The 21,408-nt window shown below is 40.7% G+C and overlaps 2 protein-coding genes across 4 annotated transcripts; one reads left to right on the top strand and one right to left on the bottom strand.

Annotated features, from left to right (window-relative positions):
* Positions 1 to 899: 899 nt before the first annotated feature.
* LOC116395557 (DCN1-like protein 1) lies at positions 900 to 6,208 on the bottom strand. Its single transcript, XM_031869546.1, has 6 exons — positions 4,524 to 6,208; positions 4,276 to 4,444; positions 3,802 to 3,932; positions 3,619 to 3,701; positions 3,027 to 3,123; positions 900 to 2,919 (listed from the first exon to the last, which is right to left on the bottom strand). The coding sequence occupies exons 1-6, from the start codon at positions 4,867 to 4,869 to the stop codon at positions 2,840 to 2,842; spliced, it is 906 nt and encodes a 301-aa protein (XP_031725406.1). The 5' UTR covers positions 4,870 to 6,208; the 3' UTR covers positions 900 to 2,839.
* tfdp1a (transcription factor Dp-1, a) lies at positions 5,585 to 19,062 on the top strand. 3 transcript variants are annotated; one of them, XM_031869536.1, is made up of 12 exons: positions 5,585 to 5,693; positions 10,702 to 10,788; positions 10,983 to 11,049; positions 11,474 to 11,595; positions 12,547 to 12,668; positions 12,825 to 12,990; positions 13,094 to 13,240; positions 13,376 to 13,444; positions 14,685 to 14,836; positions 16,662 to 16,828; positions 17,686 to 17,764; positions 17,858 to 19,062. In XM_031869536.1, exons 2-12 carry the CDS (start codon positions 10,777 to 10,779, stop codon positions 17,994 to 17,996), a joined length of 1,242 nt encoding a protein of 413 aa, XP_031725396.1. In that variant the 5' UTR covers positions 5,585 to 5,693; positions 10,702 to 10,776; the 3' UTR covers positions 17,997 to 19,062. The 3 variants fall into 3 exon arrangements, with proteins under 3 accessions (XP_031725396.1, XP_031725395.1, XP_031725394.1); XM_031869535.1 differs by lacking the exon at positions 5,585 to 5,693 and adding an exon at positions 8,574 to 8,710; XM_031869534.1 differs by lacking the exon at positions 5,585 to 5,693 and adding an exon at positions 9,827 to 9,920.
* Positions 19,063 to 21,408: the final 2,346 nt, after the last annotated feature.

Here is a 21,408-nt window from a genome sequence, read left to right as displayed (position 1 = left end):
AGGAGATTATTTCATTTTGTTTCCTTGGAAAGGATCTGGCTGCTGTCAAGGTAAATAACTCACCTTACAGACTTCTCTGAGAGGAGGGGCTAGTTGAAGCAACACCCAGGTGAGATCCACAGGTATGGGCTTCATTTGCATGCAAAACAATCGGAGGAACAGAAACAGTAATGTTTGATTGTATATGTCCCCTTGCATATTACTGTCCATGATTTATGTAGATGGCGAAACATAATTTCCTTGTCAGGATTTTACAAACGGAGAACAAATCCCTCCTCTCTTCAATCCCACTTGAGAAATATGTAACTATTAAAAGAATACCTATTTGTTCAGCAGATTAAACATTTTCTGTACGTTTCATCTCACGTGATCAACATGGTATTTGAAATCCGTCTCCACATTGTCAGTAATATTATCAAAAAGTAAAAAAAAAAATCCATTTTAGAATTCTCATTTAAATGTGTTTAAAGTGACTATAATCATTATTTTCATATCAATGTTTTTGCTGCCCCCAAGTGGCTGAAAATCAGCCAACCCCCCATAAAAACATTGAAACTGTAGAATATAAACTTACTGTCAGATTGTTATATCCACCAGATTCCCAGAGAGGATACTGAGGACATGCTTTTGTTGTCCGTAAAGGATATGGCCACGTGTTTCATGTTTGTCTTTGAGAACACTGAAACAGGTTTAGCTTGTTGTAATTATTCCCTCTGTTCACACTCGCCATTAAAGAAACCTGGCGAATGCACTTCTAGTGCAAGGGGTGGGTGCTTGGGACACTGACCTTTGTTTTTTAAGACTCAAGAAAAAATATTCTTTCAATGGAAGCTGCAGTTCTCCCTCTTTTTCTGTCATTCTCAATGGTATATACAACATAAAATCTGTTTTTAAAGTATTTTTTGCACCTTCATTCAATGGCAATAATGGAGAGATTAAAGGAAACTAAAGAAAGAAAAAACAAACAAAGCTCATCATCTTTTTGAAATTGAGAATGTTGTGGTTCATGATTGGGGTCTTAACTCCTAAAATAAACTTTTATACTGGCTACAAGTAGTCGTGGTCTTTTTCAGAGGATGTCACAGCATGTAGATTCATAGTGGCACAAATATCACTTGACCTGCGTTGTGTTAGGAAGTAGGATGAGGAATGAACATGTTACACGACCATTGTCGTCCAATACAGTACCTCTGATGTGACATTGTAAAGTTGCAAAACAGGGAACTAACAACATAGTGAACCATGTGTAACTGTTCATGGTGTTTGTTGTCCAAACAAAAGTTATCAAATTGACCAGAATACCACATGCAAGTACTAAAAAACATCTTGTTAAATATTCTTTTATTATTAACAATCAACAACATGGAGGGATATTCTGGGAAAAAAAGAAGAAATATTAAAGCTTTCTTGAACACATTCAGATCAGTATGGTCATACATCTTTTTTACACTCTGGCAACCACAACTCTGCTTTACAAACACACTGTGGTCTGAGCAGCTATTCTGTTCTGTAACTGATGGAAAATGTCCCTCAGCTAGCTGATCAACAAAAGAACAATTTGCGTGTATGATTATGGAAAAACTCATGCTTTATTCATCTTTCTTAAATGAACAATATACTTAGGCTGCTTACATGATGCATTAACAATATATTATAACTTTCACTACCTTCAGTAACACTGGACAGCTGGGCTTGTACGAAATATAAATATTGAACAGACAGATATTTATTCTTAAGGCTTACTTTTTTGTCCGGTTGTTGCCCTCTTTAGTGTCCTGGCTTCTGAACTTAAGGCTTCGCACTGCCAGAACATACAGATATGTGTCATGCAATCCTACGGCTCTGTAATTCCTTCACTTTCAATTTCATTTAAATGCCGCTGAATTGTCACATTTATGTCGCAGAGGGACAACAACTCTGTCCTCAACAGTTCAAAAGAAATGATCTTTTGAAAAGCATAATTGTGGCGCTGTGGACTCCGTCACTTGTAGGATTCAAGACCAACTCCCAACTGAGTTCAACCTGACAAATGAATACCACCAACCGACATCATTTTTCTAAATTAAAACACTGCCTTTACGATTGTGATAATGGTTTGTGAAACCAGCCCGAGGGGATGTAAAAAGTCTTTAACATGCTTTCTATGAGAAGCTCACAATTCCATGATTTGACAGATCCACCTAACAATTAAACCAACAGCATATCATCCACTATCTTAGCATTTACTGTACATAAAAGAATCATCTTCTGCATTTATAAATTGAATGTATTTATATTATTCTTCTTATAGCTCTCTTTGTAAACTGTCCCAATAGATACAGTATGTACAGTAAAAACTGCAACAGTTCTGCTGGTGCTGGTGTCGTGAGCACTCTGTCCCGGAGTTAGAGTAAGACATGGGATCTTTGCACGGTCACTCAGAGCTTCATATAACAAAACAAAGCTGACGAGGGAGAGTCTTAAAACACAGTTTTTTTTGCCTCTTCAGTCCCTTTAGAGCGCACACAGCCAGTGAGCCTCCTCTCAGTGCCGTGTCCATCCTGGTGCTGCTCCTCCTGGAGCAGAGCAGAGGGACGTCCAGGATGCTGAGAATCCGACAGGAGAGACGACGGTGAAACCGGCGATGTCCGTATGACGCCTCAAAAAAAATGTGGCCACTTGTTCTTATAGTTTTTACTCGGCTCCCTGAAAGGTGGTGTCCTGACAGTTTCAAGTGCTTCTGTTTTCTCTCTGAAGTCTACAATGTTCACTGTTTTTTCTTTGTACAAGTCTTTAAAAAAAAACTATGAAGTCACTGTAAAAGAAACAAGGTTCTGGCTTTCCAGATTTGGGATTGGATTTAGAGAGTTTTGCGTTTCGATCCTGTTACAATTGGTCGGGCGAATTCCACAAAATCATCTATAAGGACTGGCCATGCCCCTGAGAAAGAAACAGCAAGATATCATGAGTGACACATTGATTTGAATAGGAAAGTTCATATTCACAGCATTACAGAGAAAGCGGCTCATCTGTCATCCAAAACTCACCTTCCTCATCATAGTTTGACATATCGTCTGCAATCATGTTCCCAAAGTCCAGCAATAGGTTCCATGTGTCCTTTGGGATGGATCGTTTATGGTGTTCCTGTAATGGACGAGCGCTGGTCAACATATTGGTACATACATGGTTTTATGCAGCTTGTATTAATTGTTTTCCATCTCTAAAACCAAACACCGTAGACATTTTTGGCCATTATATATCGCCATAGTGTGAATCACTGATTCTGGTTCTGGAGTCTTGCAGGTTTTAATTCCAACCAAACACCATTTGTTTACACTCGCTGACCGAGTCATCAAGATGTAATAAAAGCCGGCACACAGTCTCAGCGTCTCAGCCAAGTTCCCCGTCACCGGGCCAAATACATTTCAATGAGGGATGCACCAATGCAACTTTTCAAATAAAGATATTTGCCCCCACCCCCCAATTTAAACTCTGTATTCCTAACTGTGCAGAACTCATTGGTCTTGCTTGTATGTAAGGTACCATGAAGCTAGGGATTACTGCGGCCATAAAAACCATGGTCTGAGATGACTCCATGGATGTAACTAATGAAGAAATCCTAATTTGACTTTGACTCACCAAAAGGAATCTGTTCCAAAGATCAAGGAACTTAAACCGTCCCAACAGAACCAGGTTCCAGTAGGCTACAGCCATCTCCAAATCTGCACACAGACAAAAAAGCACAACACTTCATTCCAACCGTTTGTAATTCAGTCACACCGTTCAGCAAGCTGTTGTTGTCGTTTTTATCACTCTTCTTACCTAGACCCTTCTGTCCAGGATTTTTGGCAAAGTTAAAGGTGAACTGGTAGAAGTCCTTGAACTTCCCACTATCTTTGAGCTCCTGCTCTAATCTCGACAAGAGGGCCTTCAGCTTTTCTGGGCTGTCACACCTAGAGAATTTAGACAATTCAAGCAATAAATAAACAACAAAAACTCTAATTGAATAAACACAAGCGACCCAACCAGTTGCAACATGTTTTTCTTTATGCTCGTGACAAATTGGCTAAAGTTAACTTTGACACATGAACCTTTAAAAGTTAAAACACAGCAGCTCTTCCACCGAGTCATTCCACGAAGACACAGAATACTCAAGCCGTGGTTGAGTGGCTCTATATATAGACAACCTTCCCTCCCTGGAGCAACGCTAACAGAACCACCATGTGAAGATACTTCGGGCACAGTGTTTGTGTCCCACTTTGGACCGTGTCTCACGCTGTTGTTGTCAACACTCACCCCAACTCCGTCATTCCATCCAGAAACTCCTTCTTGCTGAACTCGCACTGAGTGGCAGCACGAAACTTCCACGCAACGACGAGCACGCTGATACTGGCCGGATCCAGTGAGAGGTCATCACAAAACTGCTGGATCCCATCAATGCCAATCTTATTTTCATCCTGGGGATCTATTAAGGGGGAAATAACAGGGGGAAGCAACTCTATTCTCGTAAATTTTTCATGATACGGCACAAGAGTCCCACTTACCTTTGTAGCGATTGTAGAGCTGCTCCAGCCTTTTCCGGTCTACTGACGTTTTCATGGATTCCTTACAGTAGAGGTCTGGATTCTGAAAGTAGTTGTCGGTCGCAACTTCTAGTTTCCAATCATTCTGTGTGAGGCAGTACACAGCTGTCTTCTCCCCAGCCTGTGTGAAGGACATGAACTGCCGTACCTTGTCCCTCTGCGAAGACTTCAGCTTATGCTGTGTAAGTACAGGACAAGGGCTGTCAGACACGGGTGCGATCAGACTGGGGAACACCGACAACAACACGCAAACACAGACTGAAACACAGACAATAACACACAGCGAGACGCACACATCTACAGGCATTCAGGCGACAGCAAACACTGCGAGACACTCAGAAACACTCATATATCAAAAGGTTAGTCTGTCACACTGACGCACACACATTATCGGTGCCGAGCCAAGACGCAGTGCTGGTAATTATGTCCTATCCAAAAAGCAACATGGGCTTTTCTGAAGGGGGATGTTGTGGATTCTCACAGCACATGCTGTACTCAGGAGGGCCCCTCAGATAACTACAGTCATAGATGTAACATGAGTAGGGAAACGGGATGCCATCACCCGGACCGAGATGTGCAACCAGTCTGGAGTGGAACACAAGCACCATGCCAGAAATACACAGCAATATTAATATAATATTAAAATTTAAGCATATTCAGAATATAGTATCATTCAACTGTAACGCAGCTATTAAAGACCAGAAACAACAGTTAGCTATAAAGTTATAGTCATACTTTAACCTCATTCACGATGATTTCTGGTTTCCTAACACTATATAGATGTTATGCTTAGTTGATTCAATTAGTTGATTGACAACAGCTGCTCAAAATGTTAGGATTTGGTTATTTTCTTAGTCTTCAATGACAGTCAAATGAATATCTCTGAGGTTTGGACTGTCGATTGGACAAAACCAACTATTTGAAGACATCGCATTGGGCTCTGGGAAACTGTGATGAGCACTTGTTTACTATTTAACTAACGATCGACAACCCTGATAGATAAATCACAAATCACCACGCTACCTCCTCACACCGGCTGCACTATGCTGAAGAGTAGCATTTCCTGAAACCGGAGACTGAAACTCTGCGAGTGCATCAGGCTGATATCGACTCCACCAGCCGGTTACCAACGTATGTTATTAACAACGACATGAAGGCAAAGGTCTGTTCAGTCTGCACGGATCACTGTGCGACCAGAAGGGTGACGATAGGTTAGCATTGTCTACATTCCACCAGCTAGTAACTTATACTGGCTAATGCTAGCTAAGTTAGCCTAAATGTATCACCGATGGGGACAGGATCACGTGAATAGACTATCAGTGTGGTTATGGATGTGCCGGGTTTTAAGTCAAACGACCCCGTGTGTGTGTGTGTGTGTGTGTGTCTTTGGGGTCTAACGACTGAGCTGATCACAGCCGAAGTTACCAGACAGAGACGAGTAGCTAGCTAGCTGCTCTCAAAACATCCACTGACCTTCTCTGTAATAGCAGCGAACACGAGTAACTAATCATTGAAGGCTTGCAGTTTAATACTACGGGCATATATTTCTTCAATGTAAGCTTTAGTCGCGCCACAGCCAATGCCTGGGTTTGTGTTTATTTTGGTTACCTACCATTTTCACACCCGCTGTTTGACCAGTATGGTAGTCCGACTGTCGCTCATTCTGCGCCTGCGCGGAAGTAGTCTAGCAGCTATTGTAGGTTCCAGCCATCCATGGTTTTAGAAGAAAGATGAGGCATTACAGTAACTGCTGTTATTTAGCTTTTGATAATTATTTGCCAAAATTAATCTTTGTGCTTGTGTGTGTGTGAGAGAGAGAGAGTGAGGTTTTTACAGTTATAGGCTACAATGCACACCACAGGAAAACTCCCCAAAACACCTTCATCCCTCACTCCTACAAACACTCTCTGACTGCTAAAATCCAAACACGTTAACACACTTCATCTGTAATAGGTACTCTCTTCACTGCACATAACGTGTCCTAATAACATGACACACAATGAACACAATAGGATCAAGAGGTCGATATCATCAAAAAGTGGAAGTGGATCCCCCTCAGACACACAACAAATCACTAAAGCATTGTGGGTATCCAGGGGCCCCACACTTTCAGATTTTCTGTGTCAACTGGCTCATGCTAATGCACAATATCAACTGGCATGATAAAGGCCTGAAGATGGGTCTACTATGTCAAGTAATCTTGAGGCCCTGCCTTGAAGTGGGTCCCTGTGTCAAATCTAGTATTGGGACCTTTTTTGTTTTAGATTTGTACTAATATGATGCATATTCCTAAATGAATGTGTTTAATCAAATGAACACACACAGTGTATCTAGGGCAAGGCAGTATTAAGGCATACAACAAGTGTACTATTTACACAGAGTATAAAGGACAGGGGGTTAATGGGGACCCAGCTGCCCAGTAATTGTCCCCTTCACTGTAGAGTGATATTTGTTGAACAATGAGGATTTTGAGTCCCCATGTAACAAGCGAAAAAAATATTGACACTGTCTGTTGGGTGGACTCTGGCTCAGCTGAGTTTTATCTCATGAGAAAATGAATACACCCTTCAACAAATGTGAAGGGTGTATAGATAACTGATAACGTATCTGTGGATGTCAGTCTTCCTTTTTGTTGTTGTTTTACAGTGAAGACGCACTGTAAAAGTCAAGTAGCTGATTTGGGGACACTAACTTCAGAGTTGGTCACAGGATGCAGCATCAAGTTACATTTATGTAGAGGGAAAACTCTTGTCATTCATATTAGCTGTAAAACACATTCATGGGCATTACACTAATCATACTCAGGAAATTGTATTTTGTTATACTGAGAGGTGTTTTTAATATTTAGTCTACCCTCAAATAGAAAAAAACTCTATACAATTCAACATCCCCAAAAATACATCATACAATATTATAGTTGAATCAAAACCTCACAACAAAACAAAACTGAACGCTATAAAGTAGAATTTGTTTTAGGGCTGTTGTATTAGACTGCATTAGTTTTAATGTATAAGGTTCAACTTTTGTTGTTTTTGCTGTTTTAGAGAGGTGTTTATTCAAATTCATGGAGGATTTTTTTGGAGGATGACGTCTTGTTGTTTTGGTGAACTGTATTGCATGACACAGAGGTGATTATGTCCAGCCCACTTGTATGAATGAGGGTTGAGTAAAATAATAGAAACACTTCTCAGTATAAGGCTATACAGTTCAACAGCACCATAACAGTATAACCTTCATGAAGGTAACATTTTTTACTTCAATTACAGTTGTTTACTTTCAATTGTATGGTAATTACAATTAATTTACTAGTAACTACAACGAATGAGATCTGACCAAAAGTACGAAAACAGAATATTCAAAACTTGTCGAGTCGAATATGACAGTTGGGAAGAGGGTGGTTGATCACCTGTTTGGGCGGGGAAGAGGTTATGTGGAGCAGTGAATCATTTGGATCATTTAGGGTTGATTGATGGATCTGACACACAGTTCGGTAATGGAGTGTTTGGTGCAGAGAGTTCCACACAAGTGTATCATTTTTTTTTGTTTTGAAAGGATCTTTGACCCTTGAGACTTTCTTAGATTTTTGTCTGCATCAGATAGTTGAGATGGACAGCAATTCACACAACATCAGATTGTCACCGCTTGTGACTGAACTCTGCCTTCCAGCTCACATTTGATGTTGACTATAATAAACTATGACTGCTGCCAGATGGTCACAATGGTAGATGTGGGTGATTGTTTTTTTGTACTATGCTGCAGGAATATTCTCAGACCTCTATATTGACTGCATAGCTGGATTTGTGAGTTTTGTTATGATACACACTACAGAGTTAACAAGGTGGGTGTTCAGTGCAGTCTTTAGAGAAACAGGGTTGATGAGAAGTTCAGGAGTAACATGCATCCTCATACTCCTGTACAGCAGATGGCGGTATATGTATATTTGAAGCTGGTTTGTATCCACCAGAAGTAGGTTGTGGGCATGAACTACACCGACTGCTCTGCTTTCGTCTCATCGATGCTGTCCAATCAGACGTCGCTAAAGCGAGACACCGCCAAGATCAGATTGTGAGACTTGCTGCTGTAGCACGGCTAACAGAGAGAGGACAGAAAGGGCTAACAAACAATTTGCTAACTTGTGAAGTGCACCGGTAAGAAGTATTTATCGACTTGTGGCTCGCTACCCAGCGGCCGCAAAAGAAAGTTATTGATGTTAAATGTCTGCTTTATCTGTTATTGTGTTTTTAAAAGCCTTTTAAAGTATACTGCCAACAGACACAAAGCTAACATAGTAAAAGTGCAGGTGATTCTGGCAGTGTTGTGGATGACAGCTGTGGGTTAGCTCGCCCGCTAGCTACAAGCTAGGGGATCGACAGTTGGCTAACAAAGCACCGGTAGCTAGCCTTGTCTTTACGAACGCAATCGCGATTTAGCTCGTTGCTAAAATACTCCGCAGACGTTGCTAACTAGCACAATACTAGTCGTCACTGTACTTTACGCTTTCATTTTAGCTCATCCTCTGGCAAGTCGCGAATTTATCGTAACATCAGTAGCAGGATTCGGTTAGTTTAACGTAACGACTCACGGTAGTTGTGATGAATTGGTTACCAGACTTTAGTCGTCTGTGATTATTAAAAGGTAACTTTAAAAATAATAAAGTTAACGTGAACGTCTGTGTCCTGAAACATCACAAAAACAAACGTTTAAAACGCTCACACCAGTATATTAAGTTAGCCAAAGTTGTTCATCTTAAACTCGATATTTTATTCACAGTAAAAAATAATCGGCCTAGGTTTATAGTTTAATACATTTTAAATTCAAATAAATATTTCTGAATCAACTTCGGGACAAGCTCACTGTTAATGTTAGTTTCTGTATCTGACAATAAGAGACCCAAGACTGTCAATAAACCACGATTAAACATCAATAATCTAATCCCCGCAAAGTAATGTATATCAGAAGTTGTGGCGGAATATTTTGGGTTTACGTTTTAAATGTTTTATTACATTTACAGTCGGAATTAAACACATCTTGCCTCTCTTTAATTTGTTCAGTGGTTCGTCTTTCTTCAGATGAAAACGATCACTTTTTGATACAGCTCCATTACTGGACCAAAGAGGCTAAACCTGGCTTTGCTAACTGTATAACGGCAACATACAGAAAGTTAAAGAAAATAATAAACTCAGGGGTGAAACACTCCTCATTAATACATATTTTTGTGTGTGTAATTAAGCACAGAATGATCACAAAGTAGTTCGACATTGCTTCGTTAGTTTCCTGTTTGGAAGGATTTAGACCTCCTCTTCCTCCATTCTGAAATGCCAACAACAACAGCCGTCGAAGAAACAGGAGAGTGCACTCGTAAGTGCACACAATCATTATATTAACTTCGCTCACCGTGCGAAATGCTCACACGTCTCTTAAATGTTAGCCCACAGTCAACTTCCTCTATAATCTGCTGCACGGAACCGAAATAATCGCTAAATTGTACGTGAATCCTTTCAGAAACGTGCACGAGCTAACTAGCTAGCTAACGCCAGCAGGCTGATTCCACCGCTAACTGGTAGCAGTCACAGTTAGCTAGCTGCATTCAAAAGAAGATTGTTCATTGCTATCCTTGTATGGAATGAATGATGTTTCTACCGCATGCAGCAGTGATATCTGTAACCATGTGGTGCTTTTACTTTAGTCACATTGTTAGTTTAGCGCTGGTGTTAGCTAAAGTTAGCACGGTTGCGTGACCTGTAGCAGAAGTTCTCCGATGCCTCTCCTCCGGACGTGCTCGGTACCTGAAGTAGGCCTTGTGCACACTTAGCGTAGTAAAAGTTGTGAGCATCAATGGGTGGTCTAATGTGCTTTTCTGCATACATAGTGTATCCAAAAAAATCCCTCAAAGGTTCATGCAATCGAGATTGTTCGGAAATATGAACATTTTCCGCCAATTTCTGTCCTGTAAGAACAATACCGGGTAACTCTAAGCTAACGTTGGTGCTGTAGCTTTGTACAGTGCTGGAAGCAAGCAGTCCAAATGGGCCTCAACATGGACTTAAAGACAAAAGAAATATTGAAAACTATTCAGTAATATGGAAAATATTATGGTAACATACCATTAACATTTAGTCTGCCTTCTTTCTGTCCTCAGGGGTCTGAAAAGTGACAAACAGAAGAACATTTTCTTTTTTAACCTGAAGCTCAACTCCTCGGGTCCTTTGGGATCATGGCTAAAGATGTAAGTAACTACATTTTATTAATTTACTGGAAAACAGTTTTGTTTATGTGCCACCTTGTAGGCACTGTAGCTGATGCTAGATGGTCCATGTGTTAAGATGCTATAAATGAAGAGGTACCCCGTAACCTCACATATCCTCTCCTGGACTCGTGCAGTGTCTTTATTGTTGTGTCTTAAGTCTTTGTCCTTTGCAGGTTGGTCTGATAGAAACAAACGGGGAGCTGAAGGTTTTCATCGATCAGAATCTGAGCCCAAGCAAAGGTATTTCTTACTAGTAATTCCCTTTTTAATACAGCAGTTGCACGCAGTGAACATTATTCCCTTTACATTAATGTTAGTGTCCTGACTGTCACTTTAACCACTAATATCTTAATGGTGCAAAAATAAAGTCTCAACGTACCTGTCTAACTGAATATATCGTTTGAGTCATTTACTCTAGGTTTGTCTTTACAGAGATGGGCAAAAGGCAGCTATACTGTCAATTTAGATTTAGTCCAGATTCAGCCACCCATCACATTGGATGTGTCCAACAAGCGGATGTTACCGTCTAGTTTAATTGATTGCGTGTCCCTCAAAGGAAACAATGTTTCTTTAGGTGTCGGTGTATGCGCTTGTTATTGGACGACGGGGGGCAATGCGGTCTCAATCAGGAGCTCTACTCATTGCTTCTCCTGTCTTCTATTAGGTGTCCTATCTTTGGTTACTGTCCACCCTACAGCTGTCCCCGTGGCCAAACAGCTACTACCCAAAACTCTTGGGCCATCCAATGTGAACATTGCCGCACACATGCAACATGTGCCACACATGGTAAGTGATGCTGCACACACAGCTACCACACTATATGGTTTTATAATTACACACCACATTTGTATGAGAACCTCTCGATAGATATAATATATAATAAAGACCCGCAGATGCATTTGTGTATAGATTGTCTTTGCCGTGTCTTACTGTTGTGTAAGCCCCTCCATTATCATAGTGAGGTGACCGGGCGGCAGGTAGATGGAGGCAGTTGATCCTAAGCTTATCAACTCTACAGTCAGCAGGATTACACCCATCATCCCATTATATACATGGAATGTATATATAACGGAAATCAGCTTAGATATCACCTTAGTGAAGGAATATATCACCTCTCCCAGCCTCATATTACTATTTAATATTAAGGATGACACTTTTAAGCAATTTCTTTCAGTGATTCATTGACCATGTTCATAACCAATAATTGATTTATAAAATAAAGATGTCTAAAAATACTAAATGTGTTCTTTCTCCATTAAAACTTTATATAAACAATTTGTCTATTTGCAGAACAATCCAACTTTATTGTGCATTTGAAACATAAATTATATGAATGTGAAACATTGATGCTTCTGCCTCACTTGTCATTATTCAACAAACGGATCAACAAATTCAAAGGAATCAACAATAATTGTAGTTTATATTGAGAGTAATTACACGCAGCGTTTCCATTATGAGCTCAAGCCATCCATGTAGCCGCAAATAATGTCTGTAGCCCATACCAAAAAATGTGAGTCAAGGACAACTTGTCTCATAATGTCAACAAGACATAAGAGATAACTGTAGACTTCACACTAACTGCACACCAGTGGTTCCAGAGAGGGTCAAAATCAAACAAAATCCTTGGTGTTCACACAACCAATGACTCTTATTCTCAGCACCAACGAGCTACAAGTGGATAATCACTATGCTTTAATGTTTTCTTATGTTTTTTTTTTGTTTTTTTTAATGTTGTAGGTGATAGGAACACCCCAGAGGCCTACGGTATCCAATACCATTTTGGTAAATAGTCCACATACTCCCAATTCCCAGTTTCTCACTCAGAGTCAACCATCAGATGCCTCTCCGTGGTCATCAGGGTAAGTCTTCAGAAAAGACCGTGAGTTTAAAAGCTTTGGACACCATTGTGGATTTAGAGTATGATATCAGGGGGAAAAGGAGAAACCGCAAACGTGCTCATCATTGTGTTTGATGTGTAAAATCAGTGGCGTTGGTTTTTTTAATTCTGTCTGCAGGAAACGGGGTAAGAAAGGGGAGAAGAACGGGAAGGGCTTGAGGCATTTCTCCATGAAAGTGTGTGAGAAGGTGCAGAAGAAAGGAGTCACCACCTACAATGAAGTGGCAGATGAACTGGTTGCAGAATTCAGCTCTGCAGACAGCCACATGTCGCCCAATGACGCAGTGAGTGCTGCAGTTACATTTTCAGAATGATTTTTTTTGATTATCCTTTAACAATCTAGAAGTTTTTGCTAATCTTTTGAATCTTGGTTTGTTTCCATTGTAGCATGTGTACGACCAGAAGAACATTCGGCGGCGTGTGTACGATGCACTTAATGTGCTTATGGCCATGAACATTATCTCAAAAGAAAAGAAGGAAATCAAATGGATTGGCCTTCCCACCAACTCAGCGCAAGAGTGCCAAAACCTCGAGGTATGAAACACCGAGAAGACTGTTCTCACGACAGCTCGTGTTGGGGATGTCCTGCCTTTTTTTTTTTTTTTTTTTTTTTTTTTTTTTATACCCGTGTTATAATTCTTTGTTGCTGTTCCTTTATTTCAACTGCAGGTGGAGAGACAAAGGCGACTGGAGAGAATTAAGCAGAAACAATCGCAGCTTCAGGAGCTCATTCTGCAGGTGGGAATGAACCGACTGTATTCACATGCTGCTTCTGAAGCTACAACGTCTGCTCTCCTCGTGGCATTTCAGAGTGCAAGAATGAACACTCGGTGGCCATTTTATTCTGTACACCTGCAGTCCAACACATCAACGCTGCCATGAATTCTACTCTCACAAACATAATAACATTTAGTTCAGAGAGGTATTTATTGAATTATATGCTCAGTTTACCAGTTTGTAGCTTGCAAGGGAGCTGAACTGGACTGCATTTCAGTAAGAGGTGTTTCTAACAGACATTGCATTGACTCGCATTATGATACGTTCAAGGTATTCAGTGAAAATGAGTATTGGAAGTTTTTGGCGAGAAACATGAATGAATATGGTTGTTTGAAGGAGATGTTTTCACATCAATATAAAATAGATATTAGAGATAGAATTATAACCTCTCTTAATTTATAAACTTTGAATAAGACTAAAACTAATAATTCCAAGATGTTTGTTTTTTTTTTTAAATCAATGCAAGTTTTTAAATAGAAATGCAATCATTTATTTCCTATTCATTTTTGTGTGTTTTCATGTAAATAACCACTATAGATGACGCCACAAAGTAAAACCTTTAGAATTGTTGACGGTACACACTGACTTTGGGACGGTCACATTAATCTTTCACTAGTCTGGAGCCTTGCTGTCAATCACAGTTCTTAGAAAGAAAATTTAGAAGCGGCAAAAATCAGAATCAGAAGGTGCACTGTCGGTGCACCTCTGGTTTCTAATATTCTGCCCCTTCATGTATGTAAATAGGTAGGAGAAACATATTCAAACACCTCTCACTATGATGCAGTCCAGTTTAACACTACTGCAAACTATCACCTCAATAATAAACATAGTGAAATGAATAACTCTGACCGTGTCAATCAATACTGAACATTATTACTTTTGTAAAGTGAGAATCATTGGCAGAGCTGTTGGATTGCATTAGTGTGTTATTACTTTGGGATAATGATGAATGCACAGCACAGCTTGACGATCGTCACATCCATTTAGTGCTACTATGAGGGTTCGATCAGCGAGAGGAACTCTGTGCTGAATTACAGAGGCAGGTGCTTTGTTGGAAACAGTTTACAGCAGGACTCCTCTTAACAATGCAGAGGTATAAATCCAGCAGAAGCATCGCTGAAAGAAGTCGTAGAAATGTTCTGTTATTCTAAACTCTGGAGCTACTTCAGAGATTTCATCTTTCGGTGATCTCGTCTTACAGCAAATAGCTTTTAAGAACCTGGTTCAGCGGAACAGACAGACGGAGCAGCAAGCAAACAGACCTCCACCTCCCAACTCCATCATCCACCTCCCCTTCATCATCGTCAACACCAGCAAGAAAACGGTCATCGACTGCAGCATCTCCAACGACAAGTATGTGATCGTGCTAGTCTTTCATCTCTTTTGTGAGACACATTGTGAGTTTACATTCAAGACTCAAATTAAACCAAAAGTTATTTTGAAATATTGAGGGGTGTTGTGTGTCAGGATGAGGTCGATAAACGGACGGTTTCTTGAGAAGATGACAGTTCAGTATGTTGTTGTTTAACAGCTGACTTTGAACGTGAGACCTTCCCTCTGGCATCTAAAACATTTGAGGCTAATATAAGATGAAAACAGGGGAGTAGGTTTGCATGTGGACGGTATGGACATGTCCCTACCGATATACCGATACCAAGAAGGCGCCTTGTCTGTGCGTCTGACTGCACATCTGTGTTCACTGCCACGATGTTGCTCACGAAAACTAAAGTCGTACTTGGTAATATTTGCGCAGTATTAAAATATATTATCTAAAAGGATTGGCCCCCTGTTGTGCCATTCATAATGCTACTTGATGTTATTTTACTACAACCGATGATCATTTCATCAGCTCTCCTCTGTGCTCCGGTACGTAATGGTGAGACGGTACTGATGAAATATTGAGTGGAAATGTCATTTACGGTTTGAGTTTATTTATAACTTTTACAATTGTACGGTGCTCATAAGGGAAATTACAAATTACACCAACTTGTAAGTTGGTATAGTTATGGCTCATATAAATATTATTACTTTGTCGTAATATTACAATGTTTTACTCAAAATATTTAAACTAATTCTTGACTTCGCAGAAAACACAGATATGTGGGAAGTGTTTTGAATGTGACGAAAGTTTTGAACATGAGCAGAAGTCTTTGGATAAGAGCTATCCAACTCCAGAGGTTTATAAATGATCATTTATTATTGAGGAAAAGGTGCCACATGCAGATTTAAAGAGGTCAAAGACACCGAAGAGGAGGGAAGAGAAAAGAGTGCCTACAGGTGTTTAGACTCTGCAGAGATGACATTAAATGAGAAAAATAAATATTTGAAAGCGATACAGAATGCTAAAACCATTTGAGCAGTGGTATTGAGACTCTGCTCAGTGGATGATATTGTGTTTTGGGAATGGCGATTAAAGCAGTAGTCCTTTCAGCATGGGTGGGAGCCTATCGAAACAATCATAATGTAATCTGCAACAAACACTTAACGCACCACCCTTCAGGCCGCTGGTTGAACAATAATTATTTTGGTGGGAAATTTAAAGAATGTATGCAAAATAAACTGCATAAGAAACAAATCACTTTTAAGAGGCTCTAATGCACTGCAACAACCTCATAAAGGGCCTTCCACACAGAACGGCGCCGCTGCGCTCTGAAACCCTTTTATCTCCAGCGGCTTTCAAAGGGTCGGGCCCTTGGCGATTGTGTGTGAAAGGCCCTTCACACAACCATCCCTGTTTATGGCTGCAGTGCTGGAGAGGAGAGCAAAGGAACAGAAGGCTGCTTAGCTGCGAAATAACTGTGAAATAAACAAGCAGACACACTTTGTCCTGCAGTTCCTACAATGTGAGGACGTTGTAACCCTCAAGGCTTTGTATGACTTTTCATTGTTTCAGGGTGACCCACAAAGTCTGGAGAACCAATTACTTAACAATTCACTCTTAGCCAACGGAAGGAGTACCACATACTTTAAAATCTCTTTACTTCAAACGTGTCATTTAGGGTCGAATCCAAGTAGTCTCACTACATCTTTGGAATGTTTCTTGCTGTCTATTAGCAGTTTTTGACAGCCATCAGTGTATTTATATTTCTTGCCGTCGATACTTACTCGATTGCCACCATCCTGCGCTGTCCTGCTCACCCTTCTTATGTCTCCTCTTCTTCCTCTTTCTCATCTGCAGGTTCGAGTATTTGTTCAATTTTGACAGCATGTTTGAGATCCACGATGACATCGAGGTGCTGAAGCGTATGGGCATGGCCTGTGGTTTGGAGGTGGGGAAGTGTTCTCCAGAGGATCTGAAGGTGGCACGTAGCCTGGTGCCCAAAGCTCTGGAGCCCTACGTTATAGGTCAGTGCCCCAGTCCCCAGAGTATGACGCGCTCACTTGTTGAGTTGGTAGGCTTTTGCTGTGCCTCCCCCTTTTTTGTGTGGATAACTACTTAAATCATCCCCACAGTAGGCACAGCAAGTGTCTAAATACAGTACATGGAAGTATGACATATGAGGAGTAAATGCTAATCTTGACTCTCACCCAGTCTATTGAATTCTTAATACAATACAGGTGCTAATCTCATCCACTACAAAATGACAGGGTTTCAATGTGCTATTAATTACATATATCAGAGTATGATGATGCAGTGACATTATCTTTAAGGAAAGCACTTCCTGTTTTCATTTCATTTATTCAAACAAACAAAACTTTGCCACCATTTCATTAACTGTCTCTGACTGGCTCGCATAACACTGACGGCTCTGCACAGTCGGTACAACAGTCCATCAGCTGACTGTTGTACCGACTGTGCAGAGTCGTCAGTGTTATACGATCTTTTTGTAAGTGAAAGTGAAAATCCAGTGCGAAATCCAGTGCGATTTTTGAAAGTGAAAGTCCTCCCGTGTTCATTTTGCAAGGCATTGTTGGATTCCACTTTTAGTTCTGGACGAGTTTTTTACAACAAACCGAGAGGAATAGAAATTAAGTTATAAAGACTGACTGGTATTAACTGATTTATAAGCATTATTAGTTTTGTTAAGCTGCGAATTGACCGTGTGTTATGATGAATAATAGTAGCGATTGCTTCCTGAACATATTTCATAATAGCAGATGGATCTAGTAGTAGTTTAGCTTTTGACATCGTGCTAAAATATCATATCTGCTCTGATAATATCCTCTGAGACCAGGGTTTGATTGACTGTTGTTCTTCCCAGAGATGGCAAAGGGTCCCATCAGTAACGTCTACATCACTGGAGGGTCCTCAGCAAATGGAACCCGTTACCCTGCAAGCAGGTGAGACGTCTTTCCTGTAACTCGACCTATAAAGGTGACGGATCTCTCTCCTTATGAACTTGTAACGAATGATTAAATTCACTCCTCTCGCAGTGACGGCTGCACTGACGGCACCATGGCCTCCAGCTCAAATGACTCTCACTACAGCGGGTCTCGCGTGGAGACCCCAGTGTCTTATATGGGGGATGACGACGACGAGGACGAGTTTGACGAGAACGACGACGAAGATTAAACCCTTCCACGCCTCGCCACTCCCAACAAGCACAGTCCTTCAAAACCACCTTCACCGTGGGAATTTAGTCCCTTTTGTCTGTGCTTCTTCACCCCCCCTCTCGTTTCCCATGCCTGTATTTCTGTCTGGCTTTCTCAGGGGTGTAGATGAATATTGAAAGAACAGAGGTGTACGTTGCAACCATCTTATTTTTTTTTTTTTTTTTTTTTTTTTCTGCTCCTGAATCACGTGCAACTGCAACGCGGCCTTGGGGCAGGTGTCGTCCAAGGGAACTGTAGTCTGTGGCCCAGCCACCACGCTGAAGTCTTTGTATGTTTAATCCACTTCTCAATAAGCCATCCCACTAAAAATAAATAACACAACCTCTGTAAAACCTACTGCTGTTGGAGAATGTATACTGTACATGTTTGAATAGTTATTCCTATTATTTTTGCTATTGCATACGGCAGACATGATGATCAAAATGTTCCGAGATGGCCAACGTGTCTGCTTTAACATGCTGTGTTGATGCAACAATGAATGACTGAATGCAGTCACCGTGGCATCCCAGGATGGGGCTCCATCAGATGTGTTGATACTTTTTTTTTGTTTTGTGTTCCCGGCAATAATTTGAAATAGTTTCTTAACCTCCGTTGTGTTCGGCTGGCTTCCTTCTGTTCTGTAGGCAGCTGCTTTTCCTGATCTTGTTTGCTAGTATTGTTTTTTTTGTATTCTGGAGTTGAGGAGTTCTCTGTCAACGCCTTGGTAGTGTTTACAAAATAATGGCACCAGCAAGGTAAAGACTTTTTTATAACCCAGGATCCTGATAGGTAAATAAGCTTTGTTTGTGAATTACGTATATGAATCCTACGGTGATTGTAGCTTATAGTATCCTTTAGAGGCCAGTGGTAAAGATAGACCTTCAAAAAGTATTGATGTAACGAAATGTGTGGTTGCATAGGTCTTTATGTACTCCCTGCAAAGATCTCCCTTTTAAAACTTAGCAACACATGTACTGACTCTTCCAAAAACCTTTTTCTGTAATCTAATATAAGTTTGCAAATTAAAATATAGATTGTTTTAATAATTTTTGTATCTATAATTATTTTGGCTGTGTTCCTCGAGCGTTTATTCTGTCGGTGAACTGCTTTTAAGACCCTCGACTGATTTGAGACACGTGGTTCTTTTTTTAAAAAGAGCCAATGGATGAAGACCAGTTCCCAGACTTGAGTGTGCTGGTGAAGGGTTTGAGGACAGCCGCAGGAAACATGTTAGACACTCGAGGATAGCTGTGAGGTGAGAACAACTGATTATATTCTCCTTTACTCGCATTATGCTACCGTGGGCTTTTAATGTCAATAAATGGATGTATTTACAAGAGCGCTCGCTGTCTTTAGGACTGTACCCTTTTTTTAAAAAGAAAAAAAAACGAGGTGGCCAAATGTTTTTGACATGGAGAATCGATGAGGGCCAAGATGGAGAACAGGCTGCGTGGAGTGGATCGTTTGAACGTTTTGTTCAGTGTCAGGCACCTGCTCAATAAGTCTGGTCTTAAGGCAGCAGGATGTCAGTGCAGACGGTTAAGCTCTTTTACCCAATAAAATGTGTCTTTTTTTTTTTTTTTTTAAAGGGAAAGCTCACATTTCTTAAAACAGGCAAGCACATGCACATTAAAGGAGTTATTGTTTGCTGTTGTCATTCCTGATCATACTGGACTGCACAGAATCTCTTCCTAAAGCAGTTTCAATGTAAATGATGGGGGACAAAACACACTTTTACTTCTTTGTAAAATTATATCACGTTCAGCTGAAGCTAATGTTACGCTGCATTAGTCTGAGTTGGTCAAAACAAGTGGGTATCCTCAAAATTCCATGTTTTTGCTTTCACAAGCAGTTTCCTTGCTAAGCTGTGGCAGAAGGATACTGACACAAAGCAGTGATTTAATATAAAGATTACACTGGTGGTGTTTTTACCTCGAGTCTGTGTGTGTCGTCGTGGCAAAACGTGGTCCTGGAGTCACCTACTAGATTTTGATCAAAAGGAGTTTGAAGATGGCTGTGGTCCAAGCAAGGGTGCCGGAAGTAGGGAGGGTAGGAAGTTGTGAAAGGGCCTTTGTCTTCCTACTTTACCCTCCTGGCTTGATTTGCCATCTCGGCTGGTGTGATCCAGCATAAGGTGCTCTCTCGCTTAACGCCTTGAAAGTCTTGTATAAGCTTGAGCTGAACTCAACAATAGTTTTACACAGAACTGGGACTGCGTACGTTGTCCCCCATCATTATAACTGAATTTGTTGGACTGGATCTCTTTGTGGCCAGTTCGGGCAGATGGACCAATTGCAACAACCAACTAGAGACCATAATGCGACGGGATCACACCTGCCGTGATTCTACCTCGGGCCAGGGACTTCGGGCCCTCTTGCTCGGACCGCTCCGATCGTCAAACTTAGCCTCCATTTTGATCTCAACTACACATCTGCAAAGTTTCAGGTGCAAAGTAATTGCATCTTGCAAGTTTGTGACGCTATCGCTTTAATAAAATCTGTCCACAGACATATAAACAGCTGTAAAAGTATTCAAAGTACTTTGCAGCAGTTTCCGCTATAGTAGTTTTGAGAATTTGACCTTTTCCTTAATGTAATCGGTTACAGATTACTAGTTAACCTGTTAAAATGTCATTACTAATCTATTTTAATTACTTCATGAAAGTAATATACCTTATTACAATGTGAAGGCCCCTTCCTGTCCTCTTGTCTTCCAACTCGGCCTTCATTTCGATCTCAACTACACACCTGTGTAGTCTTGTGACTGCATCTGGCACGGTTGCGATGCTGTTGACATCTGTCCAAAGACGGACAGACAGAAATATACACAGTACTCTAAACTGCAATGACATACATTTTGCAATGTGATTATGTAATGCTGTTACATGCAACTATTTACTCCCCACCACAATACAGACTCCAGAAACCAACGCTGTAGCGGCCAGTCATGATCCTTTCAATGTACTGTACATGTTGGCATGTCTTTTGACTATTCTAACAATCGATATTTCCTACTTCAGAGTATTTTATTTTAATTATAATTTGTTATAATTTATTTCATTAACACCACCATCTGGTGTATTGGGGGAAAAAAACCCCATTCCAATGTTTTTTGATTGGCTCCGTAAGTTTCCGAGTTAATCACAAACATGATCGCTTTGCATTTAACATCCAGCAACTGCTCAGTTAATCGACATGAATGTCCCACTGCTAATTGTGATTTGCCAGTTGACTGACTGGAGACACTCCAGCTGCATATACAGCCTGTGTTCTGTTCCAGCATGTGCTCGCACACTTTGTCTGGGACATTAGGGTGTTAATGGATTACCGAAAGGTGTTGACTCAGGTGTGTGTGTGTGTGTGTGTGTGTGTGTGTGTGTGTGTGTGTGTGTG

This window comes from Anarrhichthys ocellatus, unplaced genomic scaffold (assembly GCF_004355925.1).
Source record: "Anarrhichthys ocellatus isolate YVR2014 unplaced genomic scaffold, GSC_Weel_1.0 scaffold47, whole genome shotgun sequence".
NCBI lineage: Eukaryota > Metazoa > Chordata > Actinopteri > Perciformes > Anarhichadidae > Anarrhichthys > Anarrhichthys ocellatus.
Note: the sequence above shows the minus strand (reverse complement) of the source record. Positions and strands in the feature narration are given on the sequence as shown.